Source organism: Mus pahari, chromosome 5 (assembly GCF_900095145.1).
Source record: "Mus pahari chromosome 5, PAHARI_EIJ_v1.1, whole genome shotgun sequence".
Lineage (NCBI taxonomy): Eukaryota > Metazoa > Chordata > Mammalia > Rodentia > Muridae > Mus > Mus pahari.
Genome location: NC_034594.1, coordinates 128751796 through 128772036, shown reverse-complemented (window position 1 = coordinate 128772036; position 20241 = coordinate 128751796). Strand labels below are relative to the sequence as shown.

Below are 20241 nucleotides of genomic sequence, written 5' to 3'. Positions count from 1 at the left end.
CTGACACACACCTGGCCTCAGCAGCTGACACACACCTGGCCTCAGCAGCTGACACACACCTGGCCTCAGCAGCTTTCCTTAGCTGTAGAGAGAAGGGAGATTCTACAGCCCACTTCCTGCATCCTTGACTCTGAAGCCAGAACCAGAAGCTGCAGACCTGCTGCATGCTGGGCCTGGAACTTGGCCCCTTGTCCCATTCCGTCTGCATCAGCTTTCTGTCTCCAGTGGTTCCTGCATGCTCAGCTGGGCAGGTTTTGCACTGAAGTACCCACTCCCTTAATTCCATTTAGCCCTTCTTTAGACTTTTGTCTCTGAGCCCGGGACTTAGCTCTGTTCTACCCCCGGTGCTTCTTTTCTTCTCAAAGTGTACATTTTGTATTTTGTAATTTTTTTTTTTTTGCTCAGCTTGCTCCTTTTTCATTATTGATCTGCATAAGAGTGACTGCTAACAACCACATGGCAGAATCAATATGAGGCTGTCTTGAAATCTCCTTTGCCAACGTCATTAATCCAAAACTAGGATCAAAAATCCTAGGCAGATGGACAAGGGCAGAACATGGCCACATTCTTCACCAAAATATCCCAAGAATGGTCTCTAGGACACTTACTTCTCTGAAACCTCTTGAACTTGGCCAGCACTATCTACATTGGTCTCAGCACCACTGCCCTACCTGCTCTTACTAGGATCGCCCACTAAGCTGTTTAAAGTTCAACTGCTTTCCTAATTGAAAGTCCAAAAGTCCACATTCATCCAACACGAAGCATGGTCGGGTCTGCCAGAGCATCCCCTGCTCCCTGGTACCAACTGGTGACCACCACATGCCCTGAACTTACAGCTCTCTTGCCTAAATGCTGTGATATCTGGTGGGTACCACCATACCCAAGCAACTTTTTTCCATGTAAATGTGGTGTGTGTGTGTGTGTGTGTGTGTGTGTGTGTGTGTGTTTTCAGTGACCACAGTGCACATGTGTAGGTCAGGAGACAACCTCAGATGTCAGTCCTTACCTTCTGCTTTATTTGAGACAGGATCTCTTGCTCACAACTGTGTATGCCTGGCTAGCTGGCCTGCATGCTTCTAGAGATTCTCCTGTTGTCGCCTCCTAATTCACCATAGGCATGCAGGGATTGCAGATGTGTGCAGTTTACCATAGGCATGCTGGGATGACAGATGTGTGCCGTTCACCATAGGCATGCAGGGATGGCAGATGGGTGCAGTTCACCATAGGCATGCAGGGATTGCAGATGTGTGCAGTTCACCATAGGCATGCTGGGATGACAGATGTGTGCAGTTCACCATAGGCATGCTGGGATGGCAGATGTGTGCAGTTTACCATAGGCATGCTGGGATGACAGATGTGTGCAGTTCACCATAGGCATGCTGGGATTGCAGATGTGTGCAGTTTACCATAGGCATGCTGGGATGACAGATGTGTGCAGTTCACCATAGGCATGCTGGGATGGCAGATGTGTGCAGTTCACCATAGGCATGTAGGGATGACAGATGTGTGCAGTTCACCATAGGCATGCAGGGATTGCAGATGTGTGCAGTTTACCATAGGCATGCTGGGATGGCAGATGTGTGCAGTTCACCATAGGCGTGCAGGGATTGCAGATGTGTGCAGTTTACCATAGGCATGCTGGGATGACAGATGTGTGCAGTTCACCATAGGCATGCAGGGATTGCAGATGTGTGCAGTTTACCATAGGCATGCTGGGATGACAGATGTGTGCAGTTCACCATAGACATGTAGGGATGACAGATGTGTGCAGTTCACCATAGGCATGTAGGGATTGCAGATGTGTGCAGTTCACCATAGGCATGCAGGGATTGCAGATGTGTGCAGTTCACCATNGCAGGGATTGCAGATGTGTGCAGTTCACCATAGGCATGTAGGGATTGCAGATGTGTGCAGTTCACCATAGGCATGCAGGGATTGCAGATGTGTGCTCTCACCTCCTGAGTTCTGGGCATCTGAAACCAGTTCTCACATTTGCAAGGAAGCACTTTATCTATGGTTCCATCTCCTCAGCCCAAGTTATATATTTTTAATGAATAACATAGATGTCTTCCATGTCCTGGCCACTATTTTACAACCATTTTAGTAAATGTTATCAGTGTCTCCCCAAAACGGCCTCGAAGACTTGTGTTTGTTACTGTTGTCATCATTATCATTCTGTAGGCAAGGCAGTTGTGTCCAGGAAAGATTGGGCCTTTTGGGTCAGGACTCACCTGCTGCAGCCATGAATCCATGGTATCAAGGCCCTAACAAGGGCTTCTGTCTCGGTGTTGTTCTGGAGATTAAATGTGCCATTCTGATACACAATAGAACACATAAAAATGGTTGTGTCTGTCTGACCAATGTATTTTTTTATGATCTAGGAGAGATGTGTGTGTGTGTTTGTGTGTGTGTGTGCACGCACACACACACACATACATAAAAGAATAAAGGGACTGGTGAAGTGGATCACAAGTTAAGAGCACTGACTGCTCTTCCAGAGGTCCTGAGTTCAAATCCCAGCAACCACATGGCAGCTCACTCCCATTATAATGGGATCTCATGCCCTTTCTGGCATGCAGCATACATGTAGAAGGAGCAATCATACATAAAAACATACATAAATACATACAAAACAGAAAGATTAAAAACAAAACCACATTTTTACCATACTTTACCATATTCTGTTGGTACTCAAATAGGATACACAAAGTGTGTGATCTGAACAGTTCCAAGGCCCCTTGCCTTGGTAGTTGTAACCTGAGGGTTGTATGAACGTTGTCACAGTGGTCTGCTCTTCGAGGTTTCAAGTCTAGATAGAACATAGCTGCTACCTGGTGCCTACCCAGCCCCAGGCCAGTACTCAGGCTCCCTCTGCCCACTAGGTAAGCTCCTCCACACCCTACTGTCTTCTACAGGTAACTCTGGACCTGTCCCAGTACCATGCTGTGGCAGTGCGCAGGGTCTTGAATACAGAGAGCGATGTGGTGAGCAAGTTTGGCGTCACTGACTTCCCATCTTGCTACCTGCTGCTTCGGAATGGCTCTGTCTCCCGAGTGCCTGTGTGAGTTTGACATCCCTGCCCAGTCACTCTTCCTGCCAGAAAGGTCACTAGAAAGAGCAGGCAGGTAGGAGAAGCAGATGTGTGAGACAAGACCTCCGACCTTGCAGCTCAGGGTTCCTGCCTCTGCCGGCCCTGAGCTCTGAAGCCATCCACACCATGCCCTGGCTATGTTATCCCACACCTCTGTGCACAGAGCCCTGCGTTGACGGGTGCTGGCCTGGTGAGGACTCAGATGTGCTGGACCTTCCCTCCCTCTGCTTTTCTAATTGCAGAAAAGTTCATTAGGAGCCAGACAATAGTCTGCTCCAAAATGTCAGGAGAAAACAATCAAGCAGCCTCAGCTGCTGTCAGCGTCCTGCTGCTGAATGGCCTGTTAAATGGCACCAGCTGGTGCCTTGGTACCCTACCTCCTCAGGCAGATGATTGATGTCAGCCTGGCCCTACAGTCAGAAATTTGGGGGGCCAAGGAAATCAAGGCTACCGTAGGTACCCAGAAATCTACTTCTTGGGGCTGTTAGTACCACCCTACACGGAGGCTGGGCTAGGCAGCCCCCTCACCCTGTCCCTGTCCTGGTCCTCCGGTGCCCCTGAGGCCGACCAGCCAGAGTCAGGAAGCATGATGTTCACAAGGCCTGGAAGTGGAGATCCCAGGCAAGCCCAGAGAGTGCCAGTCCTAGAGGAAGAAGAGGCATTGTTTCCTGGCTTGGAGTTGATGGAGGGGAAAATTGTTTGTGACGATGCTGCTCCTCAGCCATCTGCTCACTGATAGACACTGAGCCCGGATGGCAGAGCAGGGAAACCATGCTTCCTGACGCTAGCTCCCACGGGACGCCCTGTCACTGATGCTTATCTTGGCTAAACCTTTTGGAGGAGATAGCTCCTGCCTTCAAGACTCCTATATTAGGAAAGAGAAATCAGGGAGTGTTTGGGCAAACCTGGCTCTCTGTTATTATGTATAAAATCATACATCAGCTCTTTGACTTCCATGGGAAGTAATGTCAACTTGTGATGTCACCTGCTGATGTTCCCTTGTGATGTCTTGGAACAAGCTTGTGGCAGGGTGGCTGCCTTGAGACCAGTCACACCCAGCCATTCCTGTCATGGGCAGAAGCTGGTGGTCTTTGTTTTGTTGTTTTTCTCTGTGGTGCTGGGGACCAAACCCCGGGCTTGCACAGCTAAGGTTGACTGCATCCCCAGTTCTCTGTAGCAAAATGGATGGTGTTCCCAGTGGTTACCTGCCTCAGTCTCTGTAGACCATGGCCTTGCCTGGAGCCAGAAGGCACACTGAGTAATTCTCAGGCCCAGTTGTTTTTCCAGATAGGGGTTCCGTATCTGTCTGGTGGAAAAGAGGGTTTCTATACCATGGACAGTGAATGGACAAGTCAAAGTGAGGCCCAGGGTACCAAAGACAACATGAGACCAAGTTGAAATGTTTCTTACTGCACCTTTCTGTGGGAGGAGCCACCTATTTCCCCTCCTGACATTGGTTAGCTATGGGATTTTTTTTCCTTTGTCTTTAGCACTTCCATTTGCTCTCTTTCAGGCTGGTGGAGTCCAGGTCTTTCTATACATCCTACCTTCGGGGACTTCCTGGACTGACCAGGGATGCTCCCCCAACCACGGCTACCCCAGTTACTGCTGATAAGATAGCACCCACAGTGTGGAAGTTTGCAGACCGGTAAGGCCACCCAGTTCTCCTCATACATCCCCTTCATGAGTACTGCCTTACTCATCTCCGTTCCTGTCATAGGATAACCTACCTCTGTCCCTTCAAGGCTGACCTTGGGGTCTGTTTGCTTCCTTTTGTTATCTCTGTGCTGCTGGGAACCCAACCCAGGACTTGAGCGCACTAGACAAAAGCTCTCTGAGACCTAGTATATCTCGATGAGTAGCACACTGATATACACTTGTCCCTTGGGGAATCCCTAACTGCTGACCATGCTCAAAAATCTTGATGTGGGCTCTCCCATCTTTGTGCCAGGACCCTAGTGCCAAATGTGTATTTACCAACCAGCATTCCACATTGTCCTTTATAATAGAAGGCGTGCTGGCTAGTGTCCATGTTACGTAAGCTTAACTTTACTCAAAAAGCAAGTAGAAGCTAGATGTGGTTCCGCACACTTGTATGCCAGTACTTGGGAGGCCCCAGCAGCAAGACTGTGAGTTCCAGGCCAGTCTCAGCTTCGTAGTGAGAGAGCAAGAGAGAATGAGAGAAAGGGAAAGGGGGTTGGGGGAATGGCAAGTAGAGTCTATGTGGCGGATCACTGGGTACCTTCTACACTAACTTCTGCCCTAAGCATTGTTTCTTCAGTGCCAGGCATGTCCTAGGCACCATGGGTTCAGATCTGTCAAGTTGGGTGTGAGACCTGAGGGCTGGCAGCCGTGCACCTTAGCTTTGAGAGAAAGACAAGCTGCTGCCCTTGATGCCCCCGTGCCCTCTGCTGTCCCAGTTCCCAGCCTTAGAGTCTTTCACTCCCACAGAGGGCCAGCTTCTCTAGAGCTGTGTGTGTGTGTGTACATATGCGTGTGCACGCACTGTTTTCCTGCCGTTAGGGATTTTTGCTTAGAACAGAAAGAAGCCCAACACCTTTGCATAAGGGTAATGTAGGCAGTTGCTGAGCTAACCGTGATGGTCGCCTTAGCTGACCCTGCAGGACAGAAGCAGTCTCTGCTTATACACATTATGGTTCCTCGAAGCATCCCGCCTAGGAAGTCACACAGTTTCACCTGAACGGCTGGTCAGGGAGCTCACTCCATTTTCAGGTGGTCCTTGTCACTGTGCACAGTTACAGGTGTGGAAGAACCGCATGTTATGAGGCTCTGGGCTTTGGTTTCCTAGTGAGCATCCTGATGTCCTGCATGGGGATGGAGCTGTAGACCTCTTGCTCCAGTACCCAGCTACACACTAAGCAAAGATGTCTGACCAGGCAGCTCAGTCCTGACTCTCTGAGTGGGGGATGTGCAGACAGCTGGGAGAAAGGGCCAGGAAGGATCTCGTGTCCTCGCACAGGGACTTTTTGGGTGGAAGTACAGTGGAAAGAAAGGAGAGAGACTTAGGAGGTGACGCTGGCTGCCTGGGACGCAGCTCAGTGGGCAGAGTACTTGTGCAAGGAGGAGCCTTGAGTGAAGTCACTAGCACCGTGTAAAAGCTGATGGAGTGCACCTGCAGCCAGTGTAGCCGCAGACAGGCAGGTCACCCAGAGACTAGGAAGTGCCTAAGCTCAAAAAAAAAAAAACAAAACTAGCAGTACCTGAGCTGCCCCCATGAATACATAGTGGGCAAGGATGGTCCAGCTGACTGGAGAGGTGTAAGACCTCACAGGGTCTAGAAGCAGTGTGCATATGAGCCCTGAAAGAACTAGGCAGTGTGTTTCCTTGACTGTCTCTCCACCATCCCAGTGCCTAGCCTCAGTGGGCAACTAACCTCTTGACCTTCCACTTTCACAGAGAGCCTAGCTTTCCCAGAGCCTGTGTGTCTGCCCCAAGGGTCTTTGCTCAGAACAGACTGAGCCTGATTAGTGAGTTACAGGAGGAGCTGACTCTGGCCCCACCCTCCTGCAGCAAGCTGGGTTCTCTGTTTTCAGTCAGTCCTCCTAGCAACCTACCTATAAGCAGTATGCTCTGCCTGTTACATAGATGAAGGGTTGAGGTCTACAGAAATGATTCGCCCAGGGTACTCAGCAAACCGCTGTCAGAGCCACATGCTACGCATTACTGTGACGTCAACAATGCTCCCTCGCTCTGTTCCTTTAGTGCTTGCTCTGAGGCTAACGCTTCTTTTCTTTCCACTTCTTCTTAAACCTCAGCTCCAAGATCTACATGGCCGACCTGGAGTCTGCACTACACTACATCTTGCGTGTAGAAGTGGGGAAGTTCTCAGTGCTGGAGGGACAGCGCCTGGTGGCCCTGAAAAAGTTTGTGGCAGTATTGGCCAAGGTGAGCAGGGTCCCAGCTTGCTTCGTCTCTGGAGCTCATGTGTGATTAGTGTGCATCCCTGGAGAGCAGACTCCAAATCAGTCCCTTCCTTGAGAACTCAGGTCAGACCCAGACCCCCCTAGGCTTCTGCCCTCCCCTTACAGCCGTGTCCTGTGCCAGCTCCACATGGCCAGAGACCACCCATCCTATAGAGTAGAGGGAGACCCACTGGGCCATATATCCAATACCTGGAACTATCCTCAGTCATTTGGTGACTTACTCTGCCTGCTGACCCAAGTTCTTCACCTCACTTAAGCCCCAGACTGTGGTGTCTAACTCCCTGCCATGATGACTGGGAGATAGGACCTAGGACCACCAGAGTGAAGAGGGGCACTTTCTGCTCTGCGGTTTTTCTCCTCAGGCTAACCCAGATCCCTAGCATTAGCCCTGCACTGTACTCCCTGAAAGGTGGCTACTTCTCAGAGTAAAGCTTTTGGTTGTTAAGGACCTGATGTCTAACAAGAATTTAGTCTTTTTGCCTGCTTTGCAGAGTTGTGTCACTACCATATAAGGCCCAGGGGCTCACGAAGTTTGCCCTAAGATAGCCAGCAGGAGCAGACTTGAGGCATTGTCTTGAGCTGTCATTCCCTGGCCTCCCGACTCTGCCTTCCCGTCCATGGGCAGCCCTGCCCTGCTTTGCTGCTGAGTCAGGACTGCCTGTCCCCTGGGCCTGCCTGCTGACTCAGCCTCCCTTGGTCCCAGCTGGTCTGAGCCTGCTCTTCCCAGTGGGGATGGGGGAACCTCCAGATCTCGCCCATTTTGCCACCATTCTGTCCCTCTTGGCTTGGTGGCCTGTGTCTCTGTATACAAAGAAGACCCTGTGAGGAATGTTGCAGGCAAGGCAGAGCTACTTCCTTGCTTCAAAGGCCTGCAGCCTGCACTCCACAGTACTGAGGAGGCCTGGTTCAGACACCCTGCTGAACATTCAGAAGAAGCAAATCCAGAGCAGGCCTTTGTACTGTTTTTCTACCACCTCAGTGAGGGACAGCTCCTAGGTGGCTCCCCAACTCTGCAGGCCTCAGTGAGGATACCCCAAGCCCAGGTCAGTCTATTTCAGAGGAGTCCTGGGAAGCAGTACTTTCTCTGTGCTGCTTGGATCTGTGTTCAGCTGTAAGCAGGCTGGTATTTAGTTGGCTCCCCGACAGGGCTGTGTGACGCTGATGTGAGAGGAGACAGAAAGTACCCAGGTTAGATGAAGGCCTGGACAACACACTCTCAGTCAGCTAGACCCTCAGCAAGAGCAGGAGATGGGGGTCTACTAAGGGGCTCTTTAGCCAGAAGCCAGGTCTCTGAGAAGACATGGTACTGAAGCAGAGGGCTGAGGAAGGCCAGATAGGATGCCCCACAGTGGGGGCACAGTGACCTGGGACCCAGGTGTAGAGGTCCTGTCTGACCTTTGTCTGCATGACTGTTATGTCCTATCTGCTTTGTTGGGGACCTTCTTTCTTCCCTGGAGAAGAATAATCAAAGCTGCTCCCTTTCCTCAAGCTCTGGCAGGCTGACAGAGCGTGTACAGTACACAGTGCAGTACACTATGTATTTGCTTATTTTCCATTCTTAAACTCTGTGAGTGGTACTCATCATTCTAGAGATGAGGAACTGACAGCCCAGGGGTGGGGGTGGGGAATCACCTTGTTGAAGGTGAGCTTCACATCCAGGTCTCCTTTAACATCCTCTCCTCTGACAACTCCTGGAGTGGAGAGGCCCCTCCCTCCCTCAGCCTGCCTTGTCACATTCAAGCGGCTACCAGGGCTGGCCACTGGGTGGCGTTTGGTCACCGAGGTTTCCCTGCCCTTTGCTGTCCAGAGCCCTTTAATTCATCCCTGCTTCTGATACATGGCCTTAGAAGGCAGAAAGAAGGTGCCAAGTCAGGGTGGCAGGCGGAGGTCAGAGAGAAGTGCTGACTTTCAGTTGTAAATCTGCGCGTGGGCCCAGAGCTCCCAGGAGCTGACCAGGAGGGAGTCCTTCCGGCCATCCTTCACTCTGGGGGCTGGCTAGCCCCTGCCGCTTGATAAGGAGAGTAATGCCTTCTTGGAGGGCTGCCTCTGTACCTCTCTCATATTAGGATTCTTCTCCTGGTGTCTTCCTTCTCCTTCTCTCGGCACGTCTCTCAGATCATTGTCTTCTTCACCTTCATCTTTCCTCCTGTGGTTTTATCTGTTCTGCTTCACTGCTGCGTCCCCTTCGCCCACCCCACCCCCACAAGCGTTTGCACATGCACACATATGCACATATGCACACATCCCCTCCTCCCTTGAGTCCTTGTGGTTTTAAAGTGCTGATACTAATCAGATTTGAGTTGACTTATTGTCAAAGTAGCTTTTCATGTTCCTCTGAGGCTCTTGGGAGTTACCATCAAGATTTGGATCTTGGCCCTAAGCCCTAGGCTAGCCTGTCCGTATTGGCGGCCCATGAGCTAAAAAAATGAAAGGTCTTTTGCCAGCCTAGCCTATTACCAATGAAGGTTTCTCCTCGTTTTGGTTTTTGTCTTTTCAAAAGAAAGAACTGAGCCAAGAAACACAGACAGCTAGAAACAGTTTACTTATCAAAAGAAAAAAGGAGAGTGCACTCCAAGCTGGAATGGGTGTTCCAAAGGGAGGTGGGTTCCAAAGGGTCCACTAGGCCCTGTGTTAGGGATTTAAAGACTTTTTATGGTCCCTCCATCTGGTGGTGCCACTGTGCACCCCCTTCCCTAGAGCATGACCTTTCTTCCATCATTCATTCTTATGAGAATGGATCGAGATGTCCCTGCAATTTTTCCTTCCTGGCTTATCAGGATGTTTGTTGTGGGGAGGGGGTCCTGGTATCTGTTTCCGAAGAACCCAACTGCTGTTCCAAGGAGGCTGGGTGATAAAGGGGGTTCTGGGCATCAGAAAGCAGCTGCCAAGATACAGCTGCAGTTTTCCTCAGTTATCTGATGCTTAACCACGTAAGCATGGCTGGGCCGTCAGCGTTCACAGCAGTCCTGGGGAGTGGTGACGCTTGGCCCTTCCTCTGAGTGGCTGCATGTGGTTAGGTCAGCATGGTAGCCTGAGCCTTAATCGGAGAGACCCACAGGGCCTAGGCTACATAGCGTTTCTTCTCCTCTGTCCAGAATAGAGTATATGAATTCACATTGGTACCTGATGGTTTTTGTTACACTGTAAAACTCTATAAAATTGTTTCTTACACTCCCATCGCCACTTGTTCCTACCTACAGTACTTCCCTGGCCAGCCTTTGGTCCAGAACTTCTTGCATTCCATAAACAACTGGCTCCAGAAGCAGCAGAAGAAGAAGATCCCATACAGTTTCTTCAAAGCCGCTCTGGACAGCAGGAAGGAGGTAAGTCCAGCAGGCAAGTGGAGGCCTTATCCATGTCCTCGACATTTCTGGGACAGGAAGGACTTCATGCCTCCATCTTTGGTGACACTAGCCAGAGGTTTGCATTCAGTGATTCCACTTATCACTAATAAGCTGCTTCACTGGGTCCTATGGAATATCTCATCGAATCCTCATACATCAGAATTTTCACTTAGCAGATGAAGAGAGCAAGTTTAGGAGATTATATAACTGTTCTAGCCTAAGACCCTGTAAGGACCTGTCAGTGAACGGAACTAACACCTCTGAGGGATGAGGCAGTGGAGACTTATTTTTGAGATAGGGTCTTACTCTGTATGTAAGGCTACTGACCTTGAAACTCAGCAATCCTCCTGCATCAGCTCCCCAAATGTGAAGATTACGGGCATGAGCCACCACATTTATCTAAGACACCGGAGGTCTTAACTCTTGCCTGCTTCACCAGCATGGCCCACAGCAGGGCACCTGTTCTTTCTGCTGTCTGCAGAAACAAGCCACACCCAGGGGACATACAGACCCAGTGGGTTTATAAAGTGTCAAGGTTCCAGGGACCTTGCTAGAACTTGGTCTATGCCATGGGTTCTCAGATCTGCTAATCTTCTGGCCGAGAAGATTGCCATGGTGCCGTGGGCTCCTGGAAGCTTCCCTTGTTGTCCCCGTTTCCACTCTTGACCGCTTGTGCACTCATGTTCACGTGTGTCCCTTCTAGGATGCTGTCCTTACAGAGAAGGTGAACTGGGTCGGCTGCCAGGGCAGTGAGCCACACTTCCGGGGGTTTCCCTGCTCGCTGTGGGTCCTCTTCCACTTCCTGACAGTGCAGGCAAACCGATACAGTGAGGCCCACCCACAGGAACCAGGTGAGTCTAGAGCCTGCTCACTGTACTTTGCCTCAGTCTGTCTGTCACATCTGTCTATCCCCCATGGGAGCCAGCTGGACTGATCCTGTATTAGTGGGAAACTAGTGAGGCAGAAAGAAAAGGAAGTGTTTGCAGGAATACAGTTCTGAAGATGGTGAGAATAGGGAGGCAGAGCTGACAGAGCCATGATGTAGGGCAGTTAGACCTGGAGTGGGGACAGTTAGACCTGGAGTGGGGATAGTTAGACCTGGAGTGGGGGCAGTTAGACCTGGAGTGGGGGCAGTTAGACCTGGAGTGGGGGCAGTTAGACCTGGAGTGGGGGCAGTTAGACCTGGAGTGGGGGGCAGAGGAGATGGAGCAGGAGGTGGCACAGTGGTACAGACACTGATGTTGCAAAGCTGAGACAGACAGACACACAGACACACACAGAGAGATACGTGAGAGAGAGAGCTCCTGCGAGCTCCTAGGGGATAGAGGGAGGTTACTTTCTAAAGGGTTGGATCTGCAGAGGGAACATGTGGAAGCAACAGGAAGAAAGCCCCAGGGTATCTGAGGTACAGGAAGAGAAATAAGCCATAGAAAGTATGGGCAGGTGACATTCAGAAGAGTCTGGTTTCAGTTCAAGAAAAAGTGTGGGAGTCAACAGAGACCCTTGCTGGTACCAGCCTATATGGGGAGTCAGAGTGAGAATAAGGGGGGACATAGAGACAGACTAGAAGATATTCAGGCCAGAGGAGGATGGACTTCTGAGAGGGTCCCAGAGAGGCAAGGCCCGCCAGAGAGTTGGGTGGGGAGCTGAAGCAGGCAGGTGGAGGAGGAGGATGGGGGCTGGGATGAGTGTCCTGCCTCTGTCACCTGTCTAGTCATGCCACAGAGCATGAATGTCCCACTGAAGAGGAGAGGGGAAACTGAAGTTTTGGAGTTTGGGAAGAAATGGGACCATCTCTGTGGTGACCCCCAAAAGGGTAGAAGTAGGCAAGGGAGCATTAGGCCTGTGTCATAGGCTGGAACGTAAGGCACTTTGCAGGGGAGCACAGCAGAGTGGAGGAGGGTGGGGCAGCCTGTGGGGAGCCATGATGGAGCAGCAGAGGCTGGTAGTGTGAAGAGCCTTTCTGTGGTGTCTCCTTTTCCCTGCAGCTGACGGCCAGGAGGTCCTCCAAGCCATGAGGAGCTATGTTAAGTTCTTCTTTGGCTGTCGTGACTGTGCGAACCATTTTGAGCAGATGGCTGCAGCGTCCATGCACCAAGTGAGAAGTCCCAGTAATGCAGTTCTTTGGCTCTGGACTAGCCACAACAGGGTTAACGCTCGCCTCTCCGGTAAGCAGGGCTTACTTCCAAGGCTGGAGGTGGCATATGGGGGCCATACTGGCTGTCTTTTTCAGTGGCATTCTATGCTTCTTACACACATCTGCCAGTCCAGTCTCATTAGCCCTGTGTGCAGAGGAAGCAGATGGAGACACTGAATGACCCTGGTGCTCAGTGCTAGTGCTCCTTCCCCTGCTGGTCCCAGGACTCCACTCTCCTGCTCCTCCGCTCTGCAGTCCCTCTACATGCCTCTTATCAGACTAACAGGGAAAAGAGAGCATGGGTTTTCCACACCCAGAGAAAGTTCTTACCAGAGTGGGCTGGGGAGTGGGGAGCCTCCCCAATGTCAATAGTTACCCTTACTTACATTGTTTACCTTTCCGTGCAAGTGGGAGCACACAGAGCCTGGGAGGGGAGCCTTCTCTAGACTGGATACTACACATCTGGAGAGTAGTGTGTACCTCCCAGGCAGCCCTCCAAGAGTAGGAGCTGGGTGGAGCGGGTGGTACTGTAAGCTAGCACTTGGTTCCCTGTCCTGGAGCCTCCTAGTGGCTTTTAAAAAGAAGACATATAGGCTGGAGAGATGGCTCAGCGGTTAAGAGCACTGGGTACTTGCTCTTCCAGAGGTCCTGAGTTCAAATCCCAGCAACCACATGGTGGCTCACAACTATCTGTGATGGGATCGAATGCCCTCTTCTGGTGTGTCTGAAAATAGCTACAGTGTACTCATATACATAAAATAAATAAATACTTTTAAAAAGACATATGCCTACCTTCCCTGCCAGCCTCTTCCCCTGCCCTTACCTCACCTCTGCCACCAGACGCTGCAGAGGCTGGGTCACCCTGTAGGCCAGAGCTGTGCCAGTTTGTCCAGGGTTTGTAGCAGTGCTTGGAATGGAACCTTGGGCCTAGCTCAAGCGAGGCAGACACTCTACTACTGAGCTATCTCCCCGAATTTTCCTCTGTCTTCTTATTTTGAGACAGAAGCGTCCAGACTGGCCCTGAACCTTCAATCCTTCTACAGCATCCTCCTGAGAGGCAGGGATTACAGACCTGTATCACTGAGCCTGGCTACATGCTCCTCTTGTTTTATGGCTTTTATTTTGTTTTGTTTTTGCTTTTGTTTTCTTTCTCTGTATCTCTCATCTCCCATCCTTTTAAAGACTTGGTGAGCCTTTCTTGCAGATGAAAAAGTAGGTGTTGTGAACAAAAGAAACGTGAGCTCCAGGCAGAGTAAATGCTATAGCTAACTGAGTGTCCTTCCCTCCCCAGGCGCTCTGAGTGAGGACCCCCACTTCCCCAAGGTGCAGTGGCCACCCCGTGAGCTGTGTGCTGCCTGCCATAATGAACTCAACGGACAGGTGCCTTTGTGGGACCTCGGTGCCACCCTCAACTTTCTCAAGGCTCACTTCTCCCCAGCAAACATCGTCATAGACTCTTCTGCATCTAGACACACAGCCCGGAGAGGGAGTCCAGAAGCTGCCCCCGAGCTGGTAATGGATACATTAAAACTGGAGAGCAGAAATTCAGTGCTGGGCCATGAGCAGGCAGCTTCTGCAGAGTCCCCTGGAGCCACTGCCCTAGATGTACCAGCTGAGAAGCCTGAAGCAAGTGGCCCCCAGGAACTATACACAGGCCTCAGAATGGGTGGAGCTTCACCAGGACAGGGTCCTCCTGAGAGCGTGGAAGAGCATCAGAGAGATGTGCAGGAGAATGCCCAGGGGCAGCAACACTTGAGCAAGAGAGACACCGAAGCCTTATTGCTGCCTGAGGTGAACCACCTCCAAGGCCCTTTAGAGCTCAGGCGAGGGGGTCGCAGCCCCAAGCAGCTAGCCCCCATACTTGAAGGGGAGCCAGAGGCCCCAGCTATACAGGGCCAAGGCCAGTGGCTGCAGGTTCTGGGAGGAGGCATTTCCCACCTGGACATTAGCCTCTGTGTGGGGCTCTACTCCGTGTCATTCATGGGCTTACTGGCCATGTACACCTACTTCCGGGCCAGGCTGAGAACCCAGAAGGGCCATGCTAGTTACCCCACAGCCTGATCTGCCCTGCCAGAGGACAGACAAGGAGCTGCTGATGTCTATGGGCGTTTATATTTTTGGCCCACTGCCCCCCTTGCTTCCTTTCTACCCCTTGTTCCATTGTCTAGCTTAGGAGAGTGGCAAGTCCAAGAAAATGAGTTGTTGCAGTGAACCGTGGAGTCTACTGAGAGAGGATTCCATAGACAAAACAGAACCAGGGTGCCAGTCTCACCTGACCAGCATAGGAGCAGCCTGACGCAGGGGCTCAGGGGGCTTCTGGGAGTCTCAGGCCCCAGCTTCAGCACCAAATTCTGTTTTTCAGCTCTTGTGAAGTCCTGCCCCATTCCTGCTGAAGTCTCAATGCGTCCTGCTTGGTCTTGGCCTTAGATTAAGGCAAACAAGTCCAGAGTTTCCAAGGTTTCTCATCCAGAGGAGAGTATCTGGGCCGGGTGGGCTGGAGTGGACCCCCTCACTGCATTCTGAGGCTGTCCACTCCCCTCCTTCTCAACATGAAGAAAAAGCGTCCCTCCGGCCTTCTCTGGCCTTGCCAGCTTCGGCACCCCAGGTGTGGGTGGGGCTCAGCCTCGAGAATGGGTCTGGGAGCCTCAGGAAAGGATCCTGGTCACCAGGTTCACACTGGGGTTTCTGCTGCAAGGGTGTAGTTTGGCTGGGAAGGGGGCAGTTGCTGCACTGTGGGGCGTAGTGCTTGCTTGGTGGTAGGGGCAGGGGGTGGGCACTGCTGGGGTCTGTAGTGCCTTAGCCCTGGGCTAGCTGGGAGAGGGCAGACTCCTCTCTGAGCGGGGGCGCTTGTCTCTTACTTTGGTCTCTAAAATCAATGCTAACTTTGGGGTGTGGAAGGTGCTGGGTTTAGGGCAGTGGGCACAGTCCTCTCTCTGCCGGTTGGGTCCGCTGTAGGCAGGAGGGGGTGGAGAGACCGGCCCACATGTTTCATTCCCCTGCTCCTGTGGCTTGGGAGGGATGTGGAATAAAATTATTTTTGTTAAGTCACGCAGAACATGTTTGACTTGATCCTTGTGTCTACAAATGCACAGCTTCCAGCCTCACCTGAGCAGGTGGAGCACTCCTGGGGTCAGGAATGGCACTCATCCAGCCCCCCACAGAGCACTCTGCACCCCAGCCCATGAGTCCCCACACATACTGGGGACAAGCCTTGGTGATGGCCCTGCCACCTCCTGCTCTCCACCCTCCCTGAGACCCACCCCGGGTGTCTGAGGGTGTCTGCAGGTGTCTGAGGGTGTCTGCAGCTGCCACCTTGAGCTCTCCCTCCAGGGCTTGCTTGTCCCGCCAGCCTGGGTTGGCTGCTCAGCCAGGAGTCAGCCTGGATTAGACTTTGCCCCTAATCCAGCCTGCTGGGTTTTACAGGGATCAGAGTGGCTGATAATGAACCTCATTATGGGGAGCTTTGGGCTTTTCTCTGACATCTTCACTCTGCTCAGCCGGCCTCAGCTCTGGGTGCAGCAGGTGGACCACCAAGGACACCCCCTGCTTGGGGGCAGCTGGGGTGGGGGAAGATGCAGCTGGCAGGGCATTTGACCTCTTTAGCAGCCTGGCTCCTGGGGTGTCTGAGCCCCACCCTGCATCCTCAGAGACCTTCCCTGCTGGACCCTGCTTGAGGGTCTGAGAGTCTGACAGGCCAGCACACAGCCACGCAGGGTTCCTGCAAGAGATGCCAAGGGCCTTTGTTCAAGGAAGTGCCCTACTAGCCCAAGACCACAGGGGTTCCTTACCAAATGAGCCCCATAGCCTGACTGCTCCCAAAATGTCAAGTTGAGATTCCTGTCAGCCAATCCTAGAGTACCAGTAGCCATACTTGCCCAAATCACCTGGCAATCTAAGATTTGGGGCTCTCCTGGAAATGCCATTGCAGGCTTGCTCCATGATGAGCACGGGACTGAGCACGGAGGCGGACCCCTATTTGAGACCTGTGGTATGAGTTTCCCTCTGCACAGTGAGCCCCTTGGCCCTGAATCAGACCTTCTGATTGATAGGCAGGGTGAGCTCCTGCCCCACTGCCTCCTACCTTGGCTTCCCAGGGCTCCTGTCCATGGCTTGGATAAGCCAGCCTGCCCACCAGCTGGCCCCCTGTCCTGCTCATGCAGACATCCTGGGACTGGGGCTTCCTGTGTCTTAATGGGCCTTTCTAGCTGTTTCTCTGGTAGAAGAGGTTTCTAAGGCAAGACCTGCAAAGCGAAGAGTCCTTTTGCTGGGTTGGACAGAGAAACACACATGTCTGGCAAGTCATGTTCTAGGAGTTAAGGGTCTCCTTAAAGTGACAGTCCAATAAAGAAAAAAAAAATGTTACTACAAAACACAACAAAAACCTTTTATTATTATTATCACCATTATGTCAGGATTTCCTGTGCTGGGTTAGACTAGAATCAGGGTACAAGACAGGGCAGATGCGGTCCTTGATGTTAGCTTACAAGGGACTCCACTAGGCTCCTCCCAGGGACCTAGCAATGGCTTACATCATCACCTGCCCCTGCCGCTCCAGCAGCTTGTGTGTGTGTGTGTTTGTGTGTGCGCGTGCATGCGTACACATGCTCCCTCTCCCCCCTTTCACTTTCTCTCTCTTATACACACACACACTCTGTTTCTCCCCTTCCCTCCCTCTTTTTCTGTCCTTCCCTACCCTCATGGCTTGGGCTTCTGCCTGTCTACATGTCCACTCACCTGCCTCTACCCTCACTCCCCTCCCTTCCCCCAGTAAGCCCCCTTTATACCAGATCTGTTGCATGGTATAATTTCTCAGGGGCACATCTTGGCATAGGCCCGCCAGGTACCCCCTTGCACCATTATGTTTCAAACCACCTGGTGTTACTGACTGAGGGGGTGTGAGATCCAGTGACCAGCATGCTCTGGAGGAGAGACAGCAGGGACACCCTCAGCAGGCTCTTCTATGCCCCGCTAGGAGACCATATGTGAACTGAGGTTTATGTCGTGATGAAGGCATGGTGTGGGGACACCCTCCAGGACAGAGCTCTTTTCTAGTGTCCTTGCTCTCCTTCACATTATGGCCACAGCACCCTCCTGAGGGGTCCTGGCTGAAGGCAGCCACGGGCCAGTTGTATCCTGATGGACCTTCTCCTCTCAGGAAAGGGGAACTCCCATAGCAACACCAGGCAGGATCTCCACAGCTCTGTCACAGTTGTCCTCGAGCTAACTACCTGAGCCGCCTCAGGTGTGGCTTTCCTGGCATCCTGACCCTGGCTCATACCTCACACAGCCAAATGCCTCTGACGGGAGGCTGGGCAGCCAAATGCCTCAGATGGGAGGCTGGGGCAGAAGCAACGGGGAGGATTTCCACTCAGCTAGAGAAACAAGTTAAACTCTGAGAAAAATAGTCTAATCCACGTGCTCCTCCACACACACCCTTGCGCTGGTGTTTTGCCCCCAAGTCAAGGCAGGATCCCTTGGCCCTGTCCAGGTGTCATTGCCTCCTAGGCTACGAGGTGCGTTTGGAACCCACAAGGCACAAGCAGACCATGCAGCTTTGAAGGGAGCTGAGAGATGCAAACATCTATGAAGATTATAGTGGAGAAATCCCCCGCCAGGGCTGGTGGTATCCAGGCGCTTTGATGCTCGCCTCTGCAGAGAGCAATGGACTTCCCTAGGCCTGCCAGACAGTTAGTTGGCTGGGTGGAAAAGACACTGGACAACAGCTAGTTCATCTGGAAGAGCCACCTCTCTTCATCTCTTTCTAGAATGTGCATCCCTTATTGCATCACTTTGCCACTAAGTGGCCTCCTTGGTCATTGTGGGGCTGGCAAGGGTAATAAAGAGGCAGTTGTTTAAAGCAGTGTGGCACTACTTGGCTGTGTGTAAACAGCAGGTTTCTTAAAGCTTCATTCACTAGAGTAACTGTACTTTAAATGCCCCCAGCAGAAGTGACAGGTCTATAGCCCTGAGATTCAGAAGGCAACTCTATAGGATAACTGCAGGATAGCTCACCTGAGAACCAGAGGTAAGTAGTGTATCGAGTCTTGGGGGTATCAGAGCTACTATAGGATCCATCCCTGCACACCCAGTTACCAGAGCATCAAGAAGAGCCAGGGGGTGTGAAAAGCAAGGTGAGCTGAGATCGGAATTCATCCTGGAGCCTTCCTCGGACTGGTGTCCTGAAGCCCAAAGCATGTGAACCTCTTTCACCCAAGTCTAAGGTCTGGAAATGACTCCAGGGCATGAAATTCTCCCAGTCTCTTCTCCCTCTTTCTGTCTTTCAAATTTTTTTTTTTAACTTTTTGGTTTTTTATTTTCAATTTTTTGGTTTGGTTTGGTTTGGTTTGGTTTGGTTTGGTTTGGTTTGGTTTGTTGAGACTGGGTTTCTCTGTGTAGCCCTTGGCTGTCCTGAGATTCACTCTGTAGACCAGGCTGGCCTCGAACAGAAAGCTGAGACTGGGTGCTGGCTCAGCAGGTGCAAGTGCTCGCCAGGCAAACCTGATGACCTTAGTTCTATGCCTACAATACAGTTTTTAAAATGCTGTGCCTGTTGTCCCAGTAGCATTCCTACAACAAGATGGCAAATGGAGACTGGAGAATATTCCAGAAGCTTGTGGGCCAGCTAGCTAGGAGTCCCCTATATAGTCAGGAAGAGCGACTGGTTCCACCCCAATAAGATGGAAGGTACGAACCAATTCACAAAAGATGTCCCCTGGAGCCATATGCATGCTATAGCAGAGGTGTGTGTGTGTGAGTGCGTGCATACACAGAAATTAACTTAAAAAAATCTCACAGCTGATAGGAATGCGCATAAATTCAAGATGAATACCAGCAGTAACATTGTGCTACTTTCCCAATTTAAATTAATGTTTTTCATGTGTTAGCAAATAAATACTAATGATTTTAACTTGCATTAGCCTGTTCATCTCTCTACATTGCCAGGATGGCACACCCTTTGCTCTGAATAGGCAACTAAACTCAGAGTCGCACAATCCTCACTCAGAAGGATCCACATTCCAGAAAGAAACCACAAAGAAACTACTGCAGATGAGGAGCCCCAAGTATCCCGAAAGTGAAATCCTCTGAGGTGAATGCAGACAGAGGTAGGGATGGGAGGTGCCGACTGTGAGACTTTATAAGACAATGTCACCAACTGGCACCACAGGCCAAGAAGACAAGAATTTCAGTAGACACTGTGCCTTACAGGTCAATTCACTAACATATCAGAGAGCATCAACTAGAGGAGAACGCATCCTTCTAGAACCCTTCTGAACTCTGGCTGAATGATTCAACTCAAATTGGCTCAAACTCCTCTCCAAGCTGACTGATCCAAATTGGAATCTCTTGGCTTCTTAGTGAATTGCTCTGCCTGGAAAAAATGCCTCTGATCTACTCTCTCCATGCACTGCTCTTAAGTAGCTCCTTTTCCTACTGGAAGGCAGCAACGGTACAATGCCCCCTAGAAGACTCTCCTTGGCTACTATGTTCTTTGCTCTGTAAAAATTTTATGCCATTTTGTACATAAATTCCAGGTCCTTATATACTAATTTTCCAGCTATGACCTAAGATGTAGTGTGCACCTATGAGCTCTCCGAAACATCATTGCACATCTAAGTATGAGATTTCTGGAGGCTCTATGTTGTAACCCAATTTTCCTGGGCTATGTATCTACAAGAACCATCCCCTACTCCCCGCATGTTGTAGAAGGGCTGGTAGTGGCCATGA

General features: G+C 51.2%; 1 protein-coding gene across 2 annotated transcripts in view; it reads left to right on the top strand.

Annotated features, from left to right (window-relative positions):
* Qsox1 (quiescin sulfhydryl oxidase 1) overlaps window positions 1-15571 on the top strand; it is a 38020-nt gene extending 22449 nt beyond the window's left edge. The window contains exons 6-13 of one of the 2 annotated variants that reach the window (XM_021197639.1): window positions 2916-3061; window positions 4605-4739; window positions 6868-6997; window positions 10236-10358; window positions 11083-11230; window positions 12368-12547; window positions 13808-14028; window positions 14879-15571. In XM_021197639.1, the coding sequence (XP_021053298.1) occupies window positions 2916-3061; window positions 4605-4739; window positions 6868-6997; window positions 10236-10358; window positions 11083-11230; window positions 12368-12547; window positions 13808-14028; window positions 14879-14887 (1092 nt within the window). In that variant the 3' untranslated portion in view covers window positions 14888-15571. Of the gene's footprint in view, window positions 1-2915; window positions 3062-4604; window positions 4740-6867; window positions 6998-10235; window positions 10359-11082; window positions 11231-12367; window positions 12548-13807 lie in introns of both variants that reach the window. The other variant, XM_021197637.1, reaches the window with a different exon arrangement.
* The last annotated feature ends 4670 nt before the right edge of the window (window positions 15572-20241 follow it).